The following is a 23,015-nucleotide window of genomic DNA, read 5'->3' on the forward strand; positions in this document are numbered from 1 at the left end:
GCTCTAATATCATTACTTGCCTTTTTCATGGATATCTTATTCTGATTTTAAAGTATTGTAGTGTGTTTAATCCCGATATTTTTTTCAAACTCGGGGCTTAAGTAGACCTTTATGTATCTTGATAGCTCCTAAACGGAAAAGTTTCAATGGCCATTCGTTTTGCTCTTGTAATCAAAAATTATTTTCGCAACTCAAAATTAATCTTTCTTTACATAAAATAGCATGGAAAAATCAAGGATTGTAAACCCTTACGATTTTTCCGAATTTTATTGATTTTAACCATTTTTATCAATTAACCCAATTTTTTGCCAAAATTTTAGTTTTTAATTTTTTTAAAATGGCAAAGAGGAAGACATTTACTATCCGTGATTTTCCCCTGTTCTTTTACGTCAACAAAGTTTAAACTTGAGTTGTGAAACACATTTTTGGTTGCGATGGCAAAACGAATTTTCCCTTTAAGAGTTTTCAAGGTATATGAAGGTTCATTCAACGCCCAAGTTGGAATTTTTTTTGGGAGAAACACTTCGGGATAACTCATTGTAAGAGTTGTGAATAACCTAATGTTTTGAAAGAATTCGGTCAGAAGCATTGATTGATGTTTGTGGTGTTGTAAAATATTTTTTCTTTAATTACGTTTTCTTTCTTACTGTGTATTTCTTTTTTCAGCGGTTGAAATAATTGGAGGTTCGTTCAGTTGGGAAACTGAGCTCGATCCTGTTCTTAAAAACGTAGATTTAAATTTTCCAAAAGGAGTTTTGGCAGCTGTTATTGGAAGCGTTGGCGCGGGAAAATCTTCCCTTTTATCAACTATTCTTGGAGATATGGTTAAAGTTTCGGGAGAAGTACATGTTCAGGTAGCTTTTTTATCGACGTATTATATCAGAATATTGTTAGTTATGTATCGTAATTAGGTAATCAGAATCGGATCATCTATAAGATCGGTTCGATTCTTTTGAAAACGTGATGCCCAAATTGACGAAATAATTTTTAATACAGAATTGCTTAATTTTAGTCATGTGTAATGTCTTATTAATTGTTGGATGAAAGGTAAAACAAGGTATTGTTTGCGAAACTCTCGAGAAGATACTAATTAAAGTATCAGGTAAAAATTTAATTTGCACAAGATTTCACACTGTCTTATTGCTGTACCAGTTGGAAATTTAGCTAGTATAATTGTTTCGTGTACGATTTTTTTATATGTTTAAACCAATTCTTCTCTATAGGGCTCCGTAGCTTATGTCCCTCAACAAGCGTGGATACAAAATCAAACACTAAAAAAAAACGTTATTTTTCATGACCGCTGTGAGCCTCAAAAATACGAACGAATCATTGAAGCTTGCGCGCTGAAGGATGACATCGACACATTGCCAGCCTTCGACGAAACGGAAATTGGGGAAAAAGTAAATATTTAAAATCTCAAATACCAAGGGTAATTTGGGTTTATCCATGTAAATACAATTTGGCTAATTTCTAGAAGACTTTGATATTTGTTCGGATGATAAATTCAAGCTTATGGAAATAACAACTTTTCTATTAACTGATTTTTTACGCTTCTGAAGGGAATAAACTTAAGTGGTGGTCAGAAGCAGAGAGTGAGCTTGGCCAGGGCGCTCTACTTGGACCGAGACATTTACCTGTTGGACGACCCTCTCGCCGCTGTGGACTCCCACACGGCAAAGCACATCTTCGCGAATGTGATCGGACCGAACGGATTACTAAAAGATAAGGTAAATTTTAATTGTCAACGAGACCTTAAGTGTGGGTGGGCATATAATATTAGCCTCTTAAGCAAATAAAAAGTCATGATATAAAATTAAATATGTTATATCGAAAAGAAAGCGAGTCATAACCCGAAAGGATGAAATATTTTTGATAAAATAATCAAAATCAAAATAAGATAAAATCATATTCAGAAAGAAAAACAATATTTTGAATCTAAATATCTTGTTCGGGATAACAGAAAACGTTTTCTTTAATACGATGTTCCCAAATATAAATACATAAAAGTAAATCAGATTTGTTTGTTAATAAATATTTTATCGCTACACTTTAATGAACCGTCATACTTATATAATATCTTAGCTTTATAGTCGTATCAACGTTAATTTTTTCTAGCAATGTGCATTCATAATTCTTTATTGTTAATGCATAATATTAGTATTGTTCTGATAAGAGATTGAACACTTTACCTAGCAGATAACGGATCAAAATATTTCCTTGTTCTGGCTGACTTTAATTTTTTTAAATTGTATTACTTAATTTAAAGTATTCCATTTCTGACCTTTCTATTTTTCGATAAAATAAATTATATCAACATTGCATCAGATTGAGATAAAGTTATTATTTTTTCACTGTTGGTTCTGTCCAATTTTTGATCCAATCTGTATCAAATAAATTGAAACAACATTTGATCAAAAGCAGATTCCTCATTTCTCTAATTGTTCTGTAAAATATTCTCAAATAATTATCTTCGTGCGGGAACTGTCGCATTTCAATTTATGGCGCCTTTTTTTAACATCCCTGAATGTGAATGAACCTGGACTGGTTTTCCAGCAACTTCTCAAACTTAAGCCCCTGCTTAAGTGAAAAACTCCCAAAAGAATAACGATAATTCAGAGAGCAAAAAAGAAAATAGATTTTAACACTAAAATGATCTCTCCGGTAAGTATAAGAAAATTTCCGAATTTGTTTGAACTTTATTAGAGTCTGAAACTAAATCTGTGTATATTTAAATAAAAATGATCAATTATTTAAAACGGAATCGTCGGAAATCGATCATGGTTGAAATTTTAAAACAAGAGCCCTGTCTGCCTTCATGCGTTATGCTAAGTTTTTAGCAAAACGTCTAATCACAAATATGATTTACAAAACTTTCATTAGCTTTAAAGGTAAAACAATCAGTTCATTTTGAGCTTTCCGTCCCACTGAAAAAATATTTGGCGTCTTCGACTGAAAAGTATGCGGGGCGTGTCATGCAGGCCGTTTTCCATTCATGTTTTTTTAAATAACATTTGATATTTATTTCACAGACGAGGGTGTTAGTCACTCACAACTTGGAAATTTTACCTTATGTCGATGTAGTTTACGTCATAGAGAATGGAACTGTAGTTAGAAATGGCCCGTCGGAAGTTATATCCAGAAATGAACTGAGCTACTCATCTTTACCGGAAAATTGTTCACAATCATCACATGATAACATTGTTATAACGAAAAGTGGAGGATCGGTCAGCAATATTACTGAAGGGTAAGTTTTTGTAACGTTCACTTCAGATGTCCAGATAATCAATACATTATATTACTTATTATTAATATATCATCCGCTTTAATCTACCGTATATTTTTATCATTTTAGTTAAAATGAAAATGTAAAATACTATCTATTATAATTGGTTAATAGAAAGAAAATCATTTGTTTTGAATAACGTTCCTTTGAAGAACAGATGAGTCGAAGATAGAATACATATTTTATTCTGGAAAGGTTCGCGAATTTAATATTCTCGAACGAAACACTTCTATGAAAAAGCAGTGTTTTTATTCTGAAGTTATTAATAAATGTTATAATGGTGAAAATAGTTAGAAACATCCCCTTAATAAACGTAACAACTAGAGCATTAAACCCAGTTTAATTGCTTGTATACTATTGGACCGAATCCCGTTTGACCGAATCCCATTGAACCGAAAAGTATTTTCGTTTATAGCCCAACATGGCGGGATTCAGTTGAATGGGAAATTTAAATCTGGTTCGTTTTCACTTCGGGTAGGTTAGTTCAGGTTGGGTTAGGTTAGGTTAGGTTAGTTCATGTTGGGTTGGGTTGGGTTAGGTTAGGTTAGGTTAGTTCAAAATAAACTGCAATAAAAGAAGCGCAAGAAAAGTTACTTGAAATCCCGAGTGAAAGATTTATAACAGAAAATCACACATAGAAATCGCAAAGGGACAACGAGTTTCCACATCAAGTCATTCAAGGATCTCAGACAAGACATCAATGACATTGAAATGAAAAAAATTGACCCAAAGGATATTCTTTCTTTAAGAACGTGGGAAACAACGAACATGATAGTAGAGGTCGGCGTTTGGATAAAAATTAACCGTTTATTTGGATAATATCCATAAACAAAAATTATCCATCAAATAATCAGTTATTTTTGGCTTTTTCCCATATTAAATCGTTTCTATCCATGGATAAACGGTTAACCGCAATTTTTATGATTAATTGAAATTTTGCCAGTTAATTTATCTGTTACGCCGATCTCTAATGATACGCAGACAAGCTAAAAGACAATAATGTTATGACAAGTTTTTACTGTCTTGCCAACGTATGCAGTTTTTTGGTGACTTTTCATGTGTAGTATTCTGAAGTTAATTATTTCCTTAATAATTTGTATTAAGTTTCACTTAGGCCTGTGGCAACTAGTGACTGAAGAAATGGTTACGAGTTTTTTCTTTGTGCCACAGGCTGGGATCGAAGTTAGCTCCTCTTGAATGCTAGGCGAGAGTGCTAGCCACTTCGCTACTCGACGCTGGTAGCATTGCTCACTCTGGATACCACCGTTTGATTTTACATCTCTCCATCAACCTTTTCATATCTGTATTAGACATGGATTATATTAAAGAATTTAGAGTTGAATTAAATGTTTCCTTTTCCCTCAAAAGCTTTAGTTGAAAATTATATGCCCCAAGGATATTAAAAGGATCCTTAAAAGAGGATAATTATAGATTTTTAATAGTTATTCATAGAATGATCACCCTCGTTAGCAGCCCAAAACCTTACATAGTCTAATATCAAAAATATAACATAATTTAATTCCTAGTTGTAATTTATCCGAGGAGTGTAATTTCATTTTTATCTGGAAGAGTGTCTGGTACACGCGTTACAAATCAGCCAAATTAAAATTTGCCATAAGATGAGTTTTATAATGTGATTTCCGTTAAAGGGTTTTTAATAGAGGACAAACTGAACATAAATTAAATTTGCCACCGTTTTAAAGATAAGAGTGCGTGATATTTTTGGCTATAACCTATTTAAAATAGTTTAAGAGTTCTAACTAGTTTTTTACTTAAAACCTAATTTAGTTGATTATAACATTTCAGTATTTTTAATGTGGTTTGTGGGCAGTTTGATTGACCATCTCTCCAATTCTTTAACAGTCCACTAAAAATAGAGCAATATATTTAGTAAACAATGATTAAGTTTTGGCAAAGAAACTGTTCGAAAAATTACTATTGAATTGAAAACTTTCCTTAAACAAACCTTCCTCAGTCGCTTCAGTGTAAATCAGAATATCAGCCCAAATTGTTTAACATCCAGCGATTTTCTGTCTTATTCAAATAATCAACTTTTTACTTATTTTTAAGCAGAATCAAGGAAATAATTGAACAGTGTCTATGATTTCCATTTTGCGTATATCCATTTCAATCACTGATGACGTAGCCTTCATTTCCAGGGATGCCAGATTGGGCAGGAAAGCAGCCAATTGGGCTTCCTTTCAAAAACATTGGCTGGAAATAGAAGGGTTGACTATTGACGAAAATTTGGGCTCTTCGTGATTTAATTTTAGACTTTTTGTACTTAGAAAACCGCTAAGAACCAAAATCCATTAAAATTTAAATGAAATGAATGAAAAAATCCACTCTTGTCTTCGTTTAATTTGGGGTTTTATCCCCTTTTGTTTCTATTTTATTATAGCACTCAGGAAAACGGTCATTTCCAAGCGCAAGGCAAATGGTTAACCAATCAGGAACTCACAAACTCAACAACCTATGCCTTCTACACAAATATTTCCACAATAACTTAGCTCTTGGCTTTTCGGACTATTTTTTCCTCGGCACATGTTCCCGTTCCAGGGGTTATTCCCGCAAGGTAGTCAAACCCCGTGCGAGAATCACTCGACTGGAATGCTTTCCCGCAAACCATTGTCACAATTACTAACTACGATAAATTTCGTTCCGCCTTGCGTGTCCACCTTCAAACCACTTTGAAAACTCTTATTTTCTGTATTTTTACCATATCTTCTCAGTGTTACTTTATTTTACTTCATTCTGAATTTTGAATTTATTATTATACATGTACTTCTTTGTACTGTAACTGCCTAATATATATACCTGCGAGTCTGCGCATAAGTTGGCTTATCAGCTTCGCAGGCCTTCAGTGAGAAAACTTTTTCGGTAATTCTTTTGGCTTTGGTTACTTTTCTAAATAAAGATAGGCGTTGTTTTGGCGGGTTTTGGATTCATAATCTGGCATCCCTGTTTATTTCTGAGATATCCTAAGTAGTTTCATTTGGATATAAAATTATTGCATCACCACTTGCTCCTATAAACCAATATTCGGGCATGAGTGACAATTCGCTTGGCTTCACTCGGAAGTTAAATAAATTTCCATATTTTGCTATAACAACCAGAGGTGGGCATTATCATATTTCAATGTTCAGAAATGAGTGTTCAGAATTAAAAAACTAACTTTATTTTTGAGTGAGTTATCAAAGATATTCAGCAACTGTGACAGGTAAATACGTGAGCGCGCTCATTCTGAGGGAGACACATAGACAACAGAGAGCAAACTCCCTCTAAGCAAGGACGTTCCGCGTTCTCCGGCAGCTGCTCACGTCGGGGAGAACGAAAGCTGATCTTGTTTGTTGTCATCGTTCTAAGGGCAGAAGAAGACGAGTGATTTTACCTTGAAAGAAAAGGGTTCTTGTTCTTTTTCATTGTTCTAAGCGTCGAGTTCAGTGTCGTTTTCTCACAGAAGACGAGTGATTTTATCCCGAACGAAAAGGAGTCTTGTTCTTTTTCATTGTTCTCAGCGTCACGTTCAGTGTCGTTTGATTACACAGGATGAGCTATGTTATCTCGAACAAAAAGGGTTTTTGTTCTTTGTCATCGTTCTGAACGCCGCGTTCAGTGGCGGTTGCTTACTGAGGACGAGCAGTTTTACCCCTAACGTTTTCATCGTTCTCAGCGCCCAGAAAACCGACTTTGAGCATTGCCGCATCGCATTCGGGGGCAGTTGCTAACGGCGCGATGAACAAACCAATCTTTTAGACTTAAAAATACTAAAATTCGTTTTATTTCTAAACTTGAACTAGACCATACCCGTTATTACTTTCTAAACCTACTGTCTCTATCTCAACTTTCCCACTGTCCCTATCTGAACTTGCCTCAATGGGGTAACTGGATCCGCAGGTGCGATCCATACTCTATAACCTTTCGGGGAGGGCTAAGGAGTGGAAAAATAAGTCACTCTATTCCTCGGCTGTGCGAGGATGGGTCCCAGGCAGCCATGGTGTCGCCTTTTGTTGGGCCATGATGAGGGCGTTTGTTTGCTATATGTGAGGCAGTCATGATGGCTGTCTCACTGGCCGAACGTTGTTTCGCAAAGCGCACTTTTTTCCTGGTCTGGCGTGGAGGTGGGCAGCGGGCGTTTGTTCAACAAACGAACCATTAAACGAACCTGTAACCGGCTGCACCAACCGCTGGCCCCCAACGCACGCAAGCCCTCCACCCCCATCATGACAAGGCGTGACCTCTAAGGGCTTCGGCAGTAATAACGGGTAAGGTCTATTTCAATTTAGAAATACAACGATTTTATCATTATTAAGTCTAAAAGATTGTTTGTTCATCGCGCCGTTATAAACTGCCCCCGAATGCGATTTGGCAATGCTCTAAAGCGGTTTTCTGGGCGCTGAGAACGGTGAAAACGTTTAGGGTAAAACTGCTCGTCCTCAGTAAGCAATCGCCTTTGAACGCGGCGTTGAGGGAGTTTGATCTCTGTGGGCGGAGATAATTTTGCCCGAGCTATATGTCTCTTGCTCAGAGTAAGCACGCTCACTTGTGGGTTGTCCAGACTATATCTGGTGAACTTTCAACTAATTCGTGTGTCTCTCTCTGATAGTGCGGACGATACTATCTTTTCTTTCGCTTTTTTTGTGAATAATCGTGCGAAAAACAGGTCATTTGTTTCTTATTCAATGAGCGTGATTACTGGTTTTTAAGCTTTTATTTGTTTTGCCCACCACTGATCACCGCACCAATTGCTTTTTCGATAACTCCGATATAATCTTTCTAACGCCATTTACCTAAGAGTTTATATAAAGTTTAACTTAAGTTTTTACACTTCTTTACATTTCGCTTCACTAAGATATCTTCATTAATTTCTTAGTGTCGTTTCACACCAAAAACCTTCAATGAATCAGCTCTACATCTGTGCATGCGCCAAACTTAAATCGAATAGGCTTACTGATCGGTGTTAATGCGGTGAAACCAAGAAATACATTTTTAACGTTATTTCCAGAATGGTCAAACTTCATAAGACTGTCTTTTATGTAATTTATTTGTTTCTTTTTACATAGTTTTCAGAATAGTCAAACTTCATAGGACTGTCTTACTTGCGAATTGTTTATACACTCTTATTATTTTATAATGAAGCAAATATAATTTTGATAAAATAGTAAAATGGCCACGCCAAACTAAACTTAATTTTATTTATAAATTCTTTAGGGAAAGCGACATAAAATCTTTGGAAAGAATGTTTTCAAATCAATATACATCTAGCAGAAATATTTTGGTTGGCAGGAATCTAATTGAAAGTGAAAAAACAAGTCAACGCATTGTAAGTACTTAAGAACCCAAATTGTGGCGTTGTGAAAATGCAAAAAATAAACTGAAAGCTCCCTTAAGCAAAGAGTAAATGAATAAATATTGTATTTTAAAACCCTTACTTGAGTTACAGAATTGATGTCACTTTCAATAAAATCTATGTTCCTAGATTGATACTTGAAATCTGAGATATATCCGTTATTAAAAAATTTTAATAATAAATATATTTTTCATTCTTAATGGTTAGCTAGCCTTTGTTGAGGTATATTACACGCGGCTTGAACCATAAATTATTTTAGTAATATAATAAAAGATATGGTTCCTTGTACGAAATTTATAGTACATTTTTTCTATGTTTTATAAGTTTTATGTACCAACGTGCAATATATGTAATAATGAGCATAAAATTCAAGCAAAACGTGTCTTAATGACAATATTGAAAGGAGTTTTTAAACAACCATAACTGAAGCTAGAAAAAGTGAGCTACTGAGATTTTGTAGATGGTTGCGTATAAAATGATCTGAATGGTTATGAAAAGCGTAACTTTGAATGAAGATGTAAAAGTAGCCCAATCTAAAGAAATTGAACTGACATTACAAATACCAAATCTCTAAATTAAATTTTATGGTTTTAATGTACCTAAAAGGGAGACGACCCGACGTGATGCTAACTGATTTTGTTCAAACTCAGAGTTCTAATAAACCTTCATGTGAATTATAAAAGCCCAAAGGGAAAAATTTCCACAAGCTTCCGTTTTGCCATGGCCACCGAAATTGTTTATCAGAACTCAGTTTAAAATTTTGTTCACGGGATTTAACATGGGAAAAACACTGATTTGGCAGTATATTTTTTTAAACTTCAAAATTTGGTTTTTGCAAAATAAAAACTCAAATGAACCAAACTATGAATATATGGTCGAGATCAGGTCATTTTGGGTAAATGCAACTTACATTTTGTAAAAACGACTCATTTAAGGAAAATGTCAATAAATGTGATAAATGCTAATAAAGAAAGATAAATTTGCTAGGTATCAAGTATTTGGAAATTATGGTGTACTTAAAAAATTGGGAAAATAGATAAAATTAGGTAAATGAAAAAGAGGGTAATTGTAGGAATATTTAATAAAAGGCAATTGAGTAAAGGCGCAAGTGAAGTGCTCTGAAGAAATAAGTCCAGTTTATTACGTTGATGGGAATAAAATTAGAGAGATCTAGCTCGTTATTTTATTTCACGAATTTATGGGCTAGAGTAACATAGGAAGATACATTTTTGTTAAAGGTCTTCGCCATTTGTAACCTAATGGTTTTTGGGTGGATTTCACACCTTTTTGTGTATATACCATATAAGCAAAGTTATTATGGTAAGACGAACTTAGATGAAGATGGAGGAACGGATTCACGTTTTGTACGGTGTCTATTACTCCTTAGCGTCGTTACCGACTTGCCGAACTGTACATTTTTCGCCGTAGCTCAAGAACTATAAGAGATTTGGAAGGCCACAATGGGAGCCTAATTGAAAATGTATACCAAATTTCATTTAAATCAGTTCAGTAGTTTTTCTGTAGAGTGGTCTGCGTGGAGAAGATGAAAGAAGAAGAAAAATTAAGCCAAACTTGGACTCATTAATCCCACAATTCGAGTCAACCTTGTTTGATGGAATTAGTAAACGTTTGTCGCGTGCCTGTAACCTTGCAAACATTTGAAATTCTAGTGGGTAAAATCGGCTTCATTCTGGTTCGAGATAATATAGCAATTTATCGGGTAGCTACTCTATACCCGGACCTTGCATAGGAACAACCGTCCCTTTTGATCAGTAAAAAAATATTTTGGGCAGTAAAATGGTGCTGATTCAGAATCTGAACATAGTAACGCCTCTTCAAATAGTTTAAATGCTTGCGGCGTATGATTTCCCATGAATTGAACTAAATAAACAAGGCTATTCTAAATTCTTATGGTTAATGAATTGAATTGGATACATGTTTGTTTTAACTTGTATTTTTCTAAATCATAAATTATTTATTTATTAACAAAATCTATAAAGTTTAAGCTATAACACGTAAATATATATTGAAATCTTTTTGATTTATTGACGTTTTAGTGAATTCGTGCCTCCATTTTCCAAGATGGTGGATTTTACCAGCTGTTCCGTTTAGAAGGTATTTTTTAGAAACCCTTAATTGATAAAGGGCGTATCCATGATTTCACTTCGGGAAGGGTTTTTATTGATCAAATTACTTGGATGAGGGGTTTTAACTAGTAAGGTTCCTTAAATACGCTTTCTGCTTCATTACCAATTTTCTGTCTAAACCTATGATCAACTATTCCTGGTTTTCTTCCCATTTATTTAATTTATTTATTGAACAACAACTGCAAAGCCAAAGGCTGGCTTATGTGATAAAAAAGAATGCATTAAAGAACATATTTTCAAAATCGACGTTGTAAAAGAGGGACAATTTTGAGCGGAATTTGAGATATTTTTTTCCGGTTACAATATCATTGGGGAGCGAGTTTCAATCAATAATTACACTGTTTGCAAATAAATTAAAACGAACAGAAGATTTACATGTAGGTTTGCGAAGTTTGAGTGAGTGCCCACGGGTTCTAGACTCCGCACTTAAGGAAAAATAATCCGACAAATTAAGTTATAATTTGTTATTAAACAACTTGTGTAGAAGCTTTTCAAATTTGGAAACTAATTTTGAAAATTGATTTTGCGCCTTTTGCAAAGCTGAAAGATCAGTAGATAAATTCGGAGTCCAAACGGGGAACAATAATCCAAAAGCGGGAGAGCAAGCGAATTGTAAAGCTGCTTTATAAGTTTAGGGTTCCGAAAATTAAAATTACGTCTGATAAGACCAGCCATCGAACGGACTCGTTTAGAATCTTTATTGGTATGCGTAGAAAATTTAAGGCAAGGGTCAACCAGACCCCCATGTCACGCTCAGAGAGCGTAGAAATAATTTGAGTATTGTTGATATAATATACCAAATTCGGATTCCGGCGACCCAAATGCATTTTGTAGTATTAAAAGAAAGACCGCGGCAATCAGCACAGCGAACAACCACATCCAAGTCACGGCAGCGCGAGATTGTCAGAACGTGAACGAATTTTAAGGAAAAGTTAAGAAACGTCGGCAATAAGTTAAAAAAAAACGCCAATAACACCCAGTGGGTAAAGAATTAATAAAGACGGTAAAAAGTAAAGGACCTAAAACAGACCCCTGAGGAACCCCCTTACCAACAGTACACCAAGCAGATGCTTGACCCTGAAGAACGACTCTCTGCTTTCGATTCGATAAATAATTTTCAATCCACATCAAGGCATCACCATCAATACCCGCGAAACGCAGATCATCAAAATGACTAGAGTGGGGAATGCAATCAAAGGCTTTAGAAAAATCTAAGTATATAATATCAACACTATAGCCGACTTCAATCCACTGAGACCAAGCATTTCTAACCTGGAGCAAGTTAGTTAGGCCAGAGCGCCTTGAGAGGAAACGTAGAAAGGATGTTATTTGGTCAAACACCAAATGCTCACTGAGTTTTGGACCCTGGTTCAGATTGCTAATAAGGTAATAAGTGGTAGGATTCGATCTAGGGCCCTTCTTATGAATCGGCGTAATGTGCGCCTCTTTCCAGGAAGGGAGGAGCTCGCAGAGAGGAAATGAGAAGATAAAGTGGGAAAGCCAAAACACTATTATCAAAAATAGGTGGAGACCCAGGAGATTTAGAAGTCTTAAGTTTACCCAATAAAAAGACAATATCGACAGGCTCGCACAAAAAGTTCATAAAAATATAACTGGGGCCAGCAGACACACTGGGGTTTGACGAAGTGAAAAAAGACTTAGCGGCCACTATGATCCACTAGAATTAACCATGGAAGAAAAAAAATCTTGAGAACTGAAGCAACCTCAGATAAGGTAGCAGTAACAGAACCATCAGGCTTTTGCAGCTCAGAGATAGGGACTCTAGAAGCCCGAAACTGATTAACATGAGCCCAGAAGGTCTTTAGCCTGGTTTCCACCAACGCGCGTAAGAGCGCGTCATAATGTTAATTTTTGGTCGCGCGTAAAAACGTTTGCACGTTTCAAAGTTGAGTGTCGCTTTTTGACACGTGCTGGTGGAAGCCAAGCTTTAGGGTTGTCTAACATGGGAAGTGAAAGCGTAACGAGCAGCACAGTACTGATTATGAATGTCATACAAAACACACAAAGGGGCCAAACGTTTCTTAGCTTTAAGAAACCGTTTCCAGGCTATAATTTTAAACTCTCTGCTACGGGCCGCGCGATGGCTAGACTTGGGCTTAGAGGGAGGCCTACGTAACTGAATAAAACGGGCTATACCAATATTGAGAACATCAAGAATGGCGGACCAGGAGTCGGACAAGTTACCAGAGCATAAAACAAGTGACCAATCAACAGAGGCGAGAAAAACGCGAAAAGACTCATAATCCGCCTTAAAGAGAGTAGGCCTATGGGCAAAAACAGAACGAGACCCACGTTTCTAAAATTGAAAAAGGACAACACCATGGTCACTTTTACCCAGGGCAGCTGATAACTCAACCACAGGGTCAAAGGCAAGGGACTGGCTGGAGGTGAAAACTAAATCTAGAATATTTTCCTTATAGTAAAGACAACCGTTCCTAGCAGGGGAGACAATAATTTGTGCAAGATAATTTTCGATTACGCAATACAGAAAGGATTTTGTAAACCGACAGGCTTTAGGGGTATGAGCAAAAGACGTCCAGGATATGCAAGGGTAATTAAAATCACCAACAATTATTAAAGAGAGTTTACACCGAACTTAATAATCTTTAATGGCGATAAAAAAAGGTTTGTAATAGGTCATGGTTATTAAGTTTGGGGTTATTAAAATAGCCAGGCCCTGATCCCTGGGAGTAAAGGGATCTAGGTTAATGTCCAAAAAAGAAAGAGTACTTGCGACGAAGGAGGTTTCGATATAAATAGCAACACTTCCATACGCACAAGAACACCGATCTTGATGGAAAATAGTGAAACGAGAAATTGAGTGCTCAGCGTCGAGTTGATCCGGCGTCCAATGAGTTTCGGTAACTGCGGCGAAGGCTACCATGTGCGTTTGAAGAATATGCGTAAGTTCAAGTGTTTATACACATAGACTAGCTCTTGAGCAATGGTGATAGGCCAAGTATTCTCCAAGCATTGGACATACAGAGATTGTGTCGGTCGAAAAGTAGCAGCACGCGCACTTCGACAGTTGAAGGTGGTGGAAAGTGGCAAAATTGAGTCAATTTGTTGAGAAACACATTCTTTCAATATCAGAGTAGATAGATTGGTACTGCAGCGTGGTATAAAATGCATGATAGGCAGATGACTAATAGGTGAAGAAGGAATAGTCGGCATTACACGTTTTTGGAAATGGTGCAACCATTTTTAACAGAGGACGGTTATGAACTTTGCTGCGAAAGTTTTGATCGAGATAACAACTCTATCGCGAATAATCAGATTACACTCGCCAGCGGCTAAACCTCTACGTTATTCTTCAACTGCTTTGGGATGCTTAGTTTGTTGAAGTTAATTTCGGTCTATTGAGCATGTAAGCGACAACCGTGGATACGACGCTTTAAACGAGTATAGGAAAAACTAGCTTGATGAGTCGTGGAGCCGCAATTTTTTACCCAGTCGCTCAACAAAAACATTAGAAAGTTCAGAGTGTTGAAATCCAATACCCGATAGTATACCACGAGCATTAGAAACAGCGTCTTCCGGTGAGGACTCCGGAAGATTGCGCAGAATTGCTTTGAATTGGTGGCGATTAATTTCCTCACGTTCGTTAAGAGATTCTTCTATACGAGTGTTCAAATCAGCGTGATCCAGTGACGGAGTCGGATAACGATCCTCCAGTCTCCTAAGATTAGAAGTTAGATAAGCGACAGTTTCATCCGTATCTTTTATGGCCGAATAAATAACGGAAAAGTCAGAATGAATAAACGAAAAATCGTTACGCAGATCAAGCTTCATAGCGTCAAAATCCGACTGGATGTCAAAAATTTCCTGACCCTGTACAGCAACGTCAGTTGATAGTACAACGAGTATTTCCTGATGGTGCGAGAGCTTCATAACATCGCTTTCACGATGGGGAATCAAACTAAATTTCAAGGGCAGCAAGGTGTGCCTCCAAAATTTTACAACGAGCAGTATGAGGGCAGCTTGAGCATATTTGGTCAGTAGAAATAGGAGAAATAAAGGAGATATCAGCGGATATAATCATTACCTCCCCAGAGGATTGCAAAAGAGTGAGGCTTTCAACAAACGGCAGCGATTTCTCAAAAGGAACATCCTCCATAAACTCCGAAAGGACAGCAGTGGGTTGGCTATTCATTGTCATTTGACCATCAACAAAATCAACGGAAGTTTTCAAGCTCGATCGCCAATTCATCCTTGGTTGACTAACAGGAGCCAATGTTGTATAATTCAATGTTTTATTACGTGAGCAAAGGTTAGGTACAACAATGGACAGCGGAATTTTTTATGAGTCGACGCGTAGTTCGAGGCGCGCGAATAAAATAAACAAAATTCAAAAGGCATTCGGGCCTAAAAAACCGTAAAAACTGATTTTCGGCAAACCAAAAAACGGTGTTCTGATCCGAAAATATCGATTGAATCGGAAAAATGACTATAAAATTCGATAGCAGGATAGTTCACGCTTTATGATAATATCAAAATCGCCACCATAAGGCTTTTTTAAAACACGGAGCGCCGTAAATCACGGATTCCACCAAATGACAGACCAAAATATTTGTAAATACCCAATTATCCTGCTTTAATCCAAATTTATTCGCATTTTCCCAAATTTCCTTGTTTTTACTCAAATTCACCAACAGTTTTAAAGTATATATTCGCAATTTCCAACAGAAAATACTATTTTTACGAAACTTATTCGCAATTAACCAATTTGTTCTCATTTAGCCAAATTTAAATGCATTTCCTACAATTTCCCTGGATTAACCAAATTTCAATTAGCCAAATTTTTATTTATACCAAAATTTCCAAATTCTTTTTCCTTGGCATGTATCACATGAATCGAAATTTTGCTAAATAAATTATTTAAATAAAATTAGTCGCATTTACGCAAAATGATCTGAATTCGACCAATAATTCATAATTTGGTTTATTTGAGTTATTTTTTTTAGAAACCAAATTTTGAAATTTAAAAAAGTTATTTACACCCTTAAAAGCAATTGATTTTGCCATGTTAAATCCCGTAATAAAAATTTTAAGCTGAGTTGAAAAACCAATTGCGGCTCCCATGGGCCCGTGGTTGCCATGGGCTCATGGCAAAATGAAAGTTCATGGTCTTTTTTCCTTTGGGAAATTTTCAAATTACATGAAGGTAAGTTAAATCCTTCCTTCTACAACTTGATATTTATAATAACGTAAATTAATTATTTTATTTCAAATACTGATATTTGAAATACAAAATTATAAATACGAGCTTTACTTGGTTTATCCATTTGGCTCTTTCTTATTTGATCACACAACTCAAATTTAGCAAAACAAGCTATAATATTATTGATAAATTTTTTTAACAGCCTTCACTTTCGGTTTTAAAACAATTTTTCAAACTGATTGGAATCAAATGGTGCTTGGTCATAATAATTGGTGTCGCAATTGCGCAGTATCTCTCAATCGCTTCGAAGTTTTGGTTGGCGGGCTGGAGTGATAGCTTGAATTCAGTTGCCATTGAAGCTGGAAATATCACCAAAAACGAACTAACATCTAGTCAACCAGGATATTTAATTTTTGGACTATTTACACTTGGGCAGTGCATGTTAATACCCGCAATGTCATTTGTTTTGTTGTTCTCTTTCTTAAGAGGCTCGTTTAAATTGCACCGCAAGTTGCTCAAATCCGTTTTAAGATCGCCCTTACTCTTCTTCGATACCACACCAGTTGGGCGAATTCTGAATAGATTTTCAAGCGACGTACAAGACGCTGATCAGACCATTCCTACGGATGCCAATTTTGTTTGCTCTTCTGCGTTTCTTTTGCTGGGATATGTTATAGCAATCGTTTGTGAAGTTCCATTATTCATTTTGGGATTTTTCCTCTGTTTTATACCTTTTCTGTTTGTACAGGTAAATATTTTTATTATTACGATATTTTGAATATATTTTTAATAATTCTTCTTTAAATGGATGCTAATGTGATTAAAGAATAAAATGTAATTTTTGTACTAAATCGAATGTGAAATAATGTTCAGGCCAAATATGTTTTGGGATTTGTGCAATTTCATATTCTACTGCTAGCAGAGGTAACAAGATATGCCCCTGCTGCGTGAAGGGGTTTTACCTGAATTCTTCGGTTTCCCTTACCAAAAAAAACTACATGAGGATAATGGTAATATACAGGGTCTTTTTTTTTGCTCGGAAAAGTGTTTTTTTTCAAAAACTATTTATAGTACCGATTTCAAATTTGGAAGGTCAATTCTCTATACCGGGGGACATCAGTTTGAGAAATTTGAGCGTTTTCGGTAATGTTTTTCACCAATTTTGAAAATTTATTTTTCGACCACTAGGTGCGAGATAAAAAATTTCTATTATAAAGTTGTAGGCCGTCATCGAAAACCCTTAAAAATTGTTCACTCGACGAAAAACAATTTATTTATCAGTGAAAATTCGAGCTTGAAAAATTTACAAGTTGGTGAAGCCAAATTACGATTGTTTGAAACGATAATTGAAACCGAATTACCTAATCCAGTTGAAACTTTGGTTAAAAAAACGACCGGATTTAAAAAACACGAGGCTATAGGTCAATCCTAAACATGCATTGGGTATTTAAAGGAAAACTTTGGGAGATTATTATCAGTGTTTGATAATATTTCGAACAATGCCTCGTTATTCAGTAGCTGAGCGTACCGAGATAGTTGCCATTTACTATGGAGAAGCAGCGCAAAACCTTAGAAGAGTGACTGAAATCTTCGCAGAAAGACATCCAAATGGAGCACCATCTGTAAATACAGTAAGACGAGCAATTCACGATTTCAATCAATTTGGTCACTTGCAACCTAGGTTTCGCGGATTGGGTCAACCGGATTTAGACTTCGAGAACAATGTACTCGCGTACTTTGTGGCATATCCTCGTCACAGTTGCGCTAACGCCGCTGCTGATTTGGGTTGTTCTGCAAATCGTGTGTGGAAAATTCTTCGTAAGAATCGCTATCACCCATACAGAGCTACGCTCCACCAAGGACTAATTGACGGAGACCATCAAAGACGTTATGAATTTAGCAACTGGTTACTAAATGCTGTCCAAGAAGATAGACAATTTTTGCGCCATGTTTTGTTCTCCGACGAAGCGTCATTTTCTAGAGATGGGCCCTTTAATCATCAAAACAGTCATCTTTGGTCTGACATCAAACCACATTGGGGTTTTGAATATCATCACCAGGTTCAATTTGAACGGGTCAATGTTTGGGTTGGACTTGTTGGAAACCGTTTGATTGGTCCCTTTTTCCTGCCGACGAACCTCAACGGCCAAAGGTATTTACATTTTCTACAGAACGAACTGAGTGACGCAATCGACGACCTTCCATTGGCTGAAAGACGTCAGTTGTGGTTTCAGCAAGATGGTGCCCCTCCGCATTTTTCCCGGCAAGTAACTGAGCACCTCAACAACGAGTTTCCTGAAAGGTGGATAGGGAGAAATGGTCCAGTGCATTGGCCAGCAAGGTCACCTGACCTAACACCGCTGGATTATTTTCTCTGGGGATTCGTTAAAGCAAAGGTATACGCCACGCCCATTGAAACTAGGGAGGAACTCATTAGACGAATAATCAGTGCTTGCCGAGACGTCACACCAGAAATGGTAGAGAAAGCGTTTGAGAACTTAATTGTCCGCGCACAAACCTGTGTTGCAGCCAATGATGATATTGAAAATGTTTTGTAAAAATTTATGTGAATAAAATATCTGCATTTAAAAACCAAACGTGTACATTTTTTCAAGTGTGAAAACTCTACTACGTTTGTATTAGACTTGTTCCCTTTTCAATTATCGTTTCAAACAATCGTAATTTGGCTTCACCAACTTGTAAATTTTTCAAGCTCGAATTTTCACTGATAAATAAGTTGTTTTTCGTCGAGTGAACAATTTTTAAGGGTTTTCGATGACGGCCTACAACTTTATAATAGAAATTTTTTATCTCGCACCTAGTGGTCGAAAAATAATTTTTCAAAATTGGTGAAAAACATTACCGAAAACGCTCAAATTTCTCTAACTGATGTTCCCCGGTATAGAGAATTGACCTTCCAAATTTGAAATCGGTACTATAAATAGTTTTTGAAAAAAAAACACTTTTCCGAGCAAAAAAAAAGACCCTGTATAGAGTAGGAAGCACTGCTGGCTAGCGTGCAATTAATGGCTGCCTAAGCATTGTAACACGACCACTTGATTTAAAGGAATTTGCAAGTCGCTAGCTAATTTTGGCCTAAAGCGATACCTTAAGCCTAGCTTAATGATTATTATCATCAAGTTTTCTTCGTAACTTTGATCTGTGGATTTTTTTTTAATAATTTCACTTTAAACTAGGAAACGCCGAAAACACCTAGGTTATTTTGCTTATAAAAGTAAAGTGAACCCAAATTTTAATATTTTCAAAACAAAAACCCTTGAAATAATTGAGACAATGAAAATCGAGAAATAAAACGAACACAATAAAAAACTAATTGTAAAATGTTTTAAGAGATTAGATTTAGTTAGCAGTTTAGCGTAAAACGTTGCCCATCTATGTACATAGAATGTCTTTTGACTAGATTAAAAAAATATTTAATAATTATCGGATCCTTCCGCATTTAAAAGTACCATATTTGTTTTAGCTTCCATATTAAGTACTTTCCATTTTGATAAAGAAATATGAATTGAGGGAACTGTTTTCCACCTATCTCCGGTTCAACGAATCGAAAAATCGTTTCAGTTTTAGATGATATTAGCATTATTAATAATATAAAGTTTTAATTCACGGCTGCACTACATTTTATAAACCCGATTAATTTAAGTTAATTTCCGTTTGGGTAATTGTTAAATTATTCATTATTTCTATTTCATAAGAATGTAATCATCTGTCAACTTCAAACATTAAATAGTAATCAAAGTTAAGCCTTACGTACCAATTTCGATATGAAGTTCTTTCTACATAATTCCTCACTAATCAATCAATAGTTATTAGACTAACGAACAAGCTTAAATTAAAACCGGGACCTTCTTTTGCAGAGCTATTTTATGAGATCCAACAGCCAATTGAAGAGGCTGCTGTCATCCGCAAATTCGCCCCTTTATTCGCACTTCTCCGATTCGTTGGCTGGCGTCGGAATCATCCGGTCACTTGACGCAATGGACGTATTCACGACACAAGCCATTTCGCTCATCAACGAAAAAGAGACACTAAGTTACAGTGTAGAGTCCGCTCAAAGGTGCGTATTCATATTTTATACGCCGAGTGACTTAGCTAGGTCAAAGCGCAAAATATGTCGCATTGAGGCCCACAAGGGGGCCACAACTGTCATGGCGTAAGTATAAAAGGGTACCCATTTTCCCATGTTGCGGTGGGGCTAATCTTTCTATCTGAAGCACGGATGATATTAATAGAGATACAACCACGTAAAAATGGAACGTGATAATGTTTGCAGCAATTGAAGAAGAGTTTATTTTTTCAGGTGGTTGAGTGTGCGAATTAGTTTATTAGCAAGCTGTTTGCTGTTTTTTGCCGCTTTAAGCAGCGTTTTTGCAAAGGGAAGCCTTTCAGCCGGAAGGATTGGATATATTTTAAACAACGCAAATTTAGTAAGAATTATAATACGAGAAAATCAATTCAGAAAGCCATATATCTTGAAAATGTTGTTTGTGTAAATATGCAACTCTTTATAGATAAATAGCATGATTTATGTCACTGTACTTCGAGCGACAAATTTAGAAACAAGCTTTGTGTCAATCGAGAGAATTATCGAATATTTATCTTTGACACCCGAGGTAAATTTAAACAAAAGCATTTTACACCGTGTCTTTTTTACTCTGACTGAGCATTTTTCTTAAGTTATTGGAAAATTTTGCATTTTTTTGAAAAACAAATTATGGCGGGAAGGTGCTGGACAAAAAATTCCAATGCGAAATTTCTAACGAGCTTTTTGCATGTGATTTCTCCAAATGTAAAAATCCCAGGCATACTAATAAAACCTTTTCTGTTGCTTTTGCGCAAAGGTTGTGTTGTCAGGTCGTTTGATGATTTAGGCTTAAGGTGGTGCCTTGGGTATTATTAATAAATCAAAATCTTTAGTTGTTAACCATTCTCTAACATTTATTGAGTCTAATCAACAACTTTGCCATTTAAGGTCGAGTTATTTTACGGAGATGATAATCGTAACGCTCATATAGTAAGTAAGCCAAATGTTTATCCTGACAGCAAACCAGGCCACAACACTGTTCTCCGAGCTATTCGATAATTCGACAAATACGGATAGGTAAATCGCAGGTTCCGTGGACAAGGTCATCAAAAAAATCAAAATGAAAAAATCGTTCTACCCTAGCGTACACTCGAACAAGTATTAGAGGTGCAAGCGACGAGTTTAGATTATTTAGGAACTACGTTTGGAGAACTCTTAACAATCACCACTTTCATCTGAATCGAGCTACCCTCTACCACACTCGAAGGAGATATGGAACGACGATGTTAATTCTACAACTGGCTAGTTAACATGTCTGATGATGACCTAAATTTGATCACTCATCTTCTGGTGATCGACGATTGTTCCTTTGGGAGACATGGACCTTTCAACCACCAAAACAACCTTACCATCATCAACAACAATTAAGACTGAATGTTTGGTGCGTTTGAACGGAGATAAGCGTTGTCAGCCCATTTTTCCTTCCCAATCGTCGTTATGGACAAAGTTACTTTGCAATCAAGATTGTAGAACGAAGAAGCAGACGCGTATGACGACATTCCGCTTTACACTTAGAGACAACTTTGGTACCAACATCCACCTCGATCTGTTGTGGAGCATCTCATAAACGAGTTCCCACATCATTGGATAGATAGAAATGGTCCCGTTCGATCAGAGGTCGGAGACGGTTAAATTGATTTTTTCCAGAAAAAATGTTAACAAAGAGATTTATCAGTTAATATTTCGGAAAATAATTAAAAAACGTCGTTTTTCCGATTAATTTTACAAATTTATCAAAAAATTAATCGGATAATACAGAAATATAAATTACTTGATCAAAACGTTTTACGAATTATTTTGAGAGCTTTATCTATTGAATAAAAGTTAACCATCCCCGACCTCTACGTTCTATGGCTTCCGAGGTCTCCAGACTTTCACCTATGGGCTTATATCAAAAAAGAGTTTACGAGACGCCCGTTGCGAGCATAGATGATTTACGACTCTAAATTATTGCAGCTTTCGAGTTTCTGATATGATCGCCAGCTCGTTTTGAGAGATGCTACATCGCGCCGAAACATGCATCGTCGCCAACGGAGATATCATTGTACCTTACATGTAAATGTTCAGATATTATTGTACGAACTTACTATCACGTCGTACTTCGTGAAAAATTGGTCTTTTTCAATGGAAAATTTTTCTTTGTACATTATCAACAGTGCTATAAACTTTTCTCCAAAAAACATTTCAAAAAACTTAAAAATGTTCCAATTTATCTTTAAATTTGGATTTTACGCGTTTCCGTACTAGACATAATACCCTAAAAATTTCGTAACTTAAAATCTTGTAGTTGGTGAGAAACATGTCCAGTTAGACCATAAACAGACACCCTGTATAGAAAGCTATCTCAGCTATAAAAAACTATTAAAACAAAATTATTAATGTTCTTAAAAATTAAATTTTCAATAATAGGCTGCTTGGAAAACCGCGGAAAGAAAATTGTCAAAGTCTTGGCCTAACGAAGGAAAAATTGTTTTTTGGAAATACTCGACAAGATATCGTGAAGGGCTAGATTTAGCATTAAACGATCTTTCATTTGTTATAGAACCAAAACAAAAGGTGAGTTAATATTGTCAAACGTCGTCTGTTGTAAATCTCATTAAATTGTTATGGAAGAAAAGTACAACAAACGCGAAATCAGTTGTTATGTTTCACCACTTCCTTTCGTTTAATAGCTGCATATTTTATCCGAATTTTAATTTCATATTTAGAATTAAGTCTGTAGGATTTGTCGCATTTTGAAACATTTAAATAAAAAGAAATCGTTGTGAACACATTGAATTCACATTTCGCAAAACGCTCCTTCGTAATTATTTCATCTTTTTTTTAACTCTCCGCCTTAAAAATAGAGTAAAGCCAATACTTACTTTTCGCCATGAACACACGCTGAGGATAAACGAACTCTCACCATTAGTAGAGTATCCTACTGTCGATGACAAAGTGCACTTGTT

At 36.0% G+C, this 23,015-nt stretch overlaps 1 protein-coding gene across 4 annotated transcripts; it reads left to right on the forward strand.

The window, feature by feature from the left end:
• Positions 1-487: 487 nt before the first annotated feature.
• LOC149930870 (ATP-binding cassette sub-family C member 1-like) lies at positions 488-22,669 on the forward strand. Of its 4 annotated transcripts, none has more exons than XM_090158386.1 (10): positions 488-854; positions 1,224-1,400; positions 1,560-1,727; positions 3,030-3,244; positions 8,495-8,606; positions 16,165-16,710; positions 19,841-20,040; positions 20,284-20,410; positions 20,495-20,596; positions 22,477-22,669. In XM_090158386.1, exons 1-10 carry the CDS (start codon positions 822-824, stop codon positions 22,630-22,632), a joined length of 1,836 nt encoding a protein of 611 aa, XP_090014512.1. In that variant the 5' UTR covers positions 488-821; the 3' UTR covers positions 22,633-22,669. The 4 variants fall into 4 exon arrangements, with proteins under 4 accessions (XP_090014512.1, XP_090014513.1, XP_090014514.1 ...); XM_090158387.1 differs by lacking the exon at positions 22,477-22,669 and adding an exon at positions 20,956-21,942; XM_090158388.1 differs by lacking the exons at positions 20,495-20,596; positions 22,477-22,669 and adding an exon at positions 20,956-21,942.
• Positions 22,670-23,015: the final 346 nt, after the last annotated feature.

This window comes from Leiobunum rupestre, chromosome 9 (genome assembly GCF_980474605.1).
Source record: "Leiobunum rupestre chromosome 9, qqLeiRupe1.1.hap1, whole genome shotgun sequence".
Lineage (NCBI taxonomy): Eukaryota > Metazoa > Arthropoda > Arachnida > Opiliones > Sclerosomatidae > Leiobunum > Leiobunum rupestre.

Coding starts and splice junctions, on each gene's coding strand:
- LOC149930870 (XM_090158386.1), top strand. CDS start 822: ATGGTTAAAGTTTCGGGAGAAGTACATGTTCAG. Junction 1,401..1,559: donor AAACGGAAATTGGGGAAAAA/GTAAATATTTAA, acceptor ACGCTTCTGAAG/GGAATAAACTTAAGTGGTGG. Junction 1,728..3,029: donor ACGGATTACTAAAAGATAAG/GTAAATTTTAAT, acceptor TTTATTTCACAG/ACGAGGGTGTTAGTCACTCA.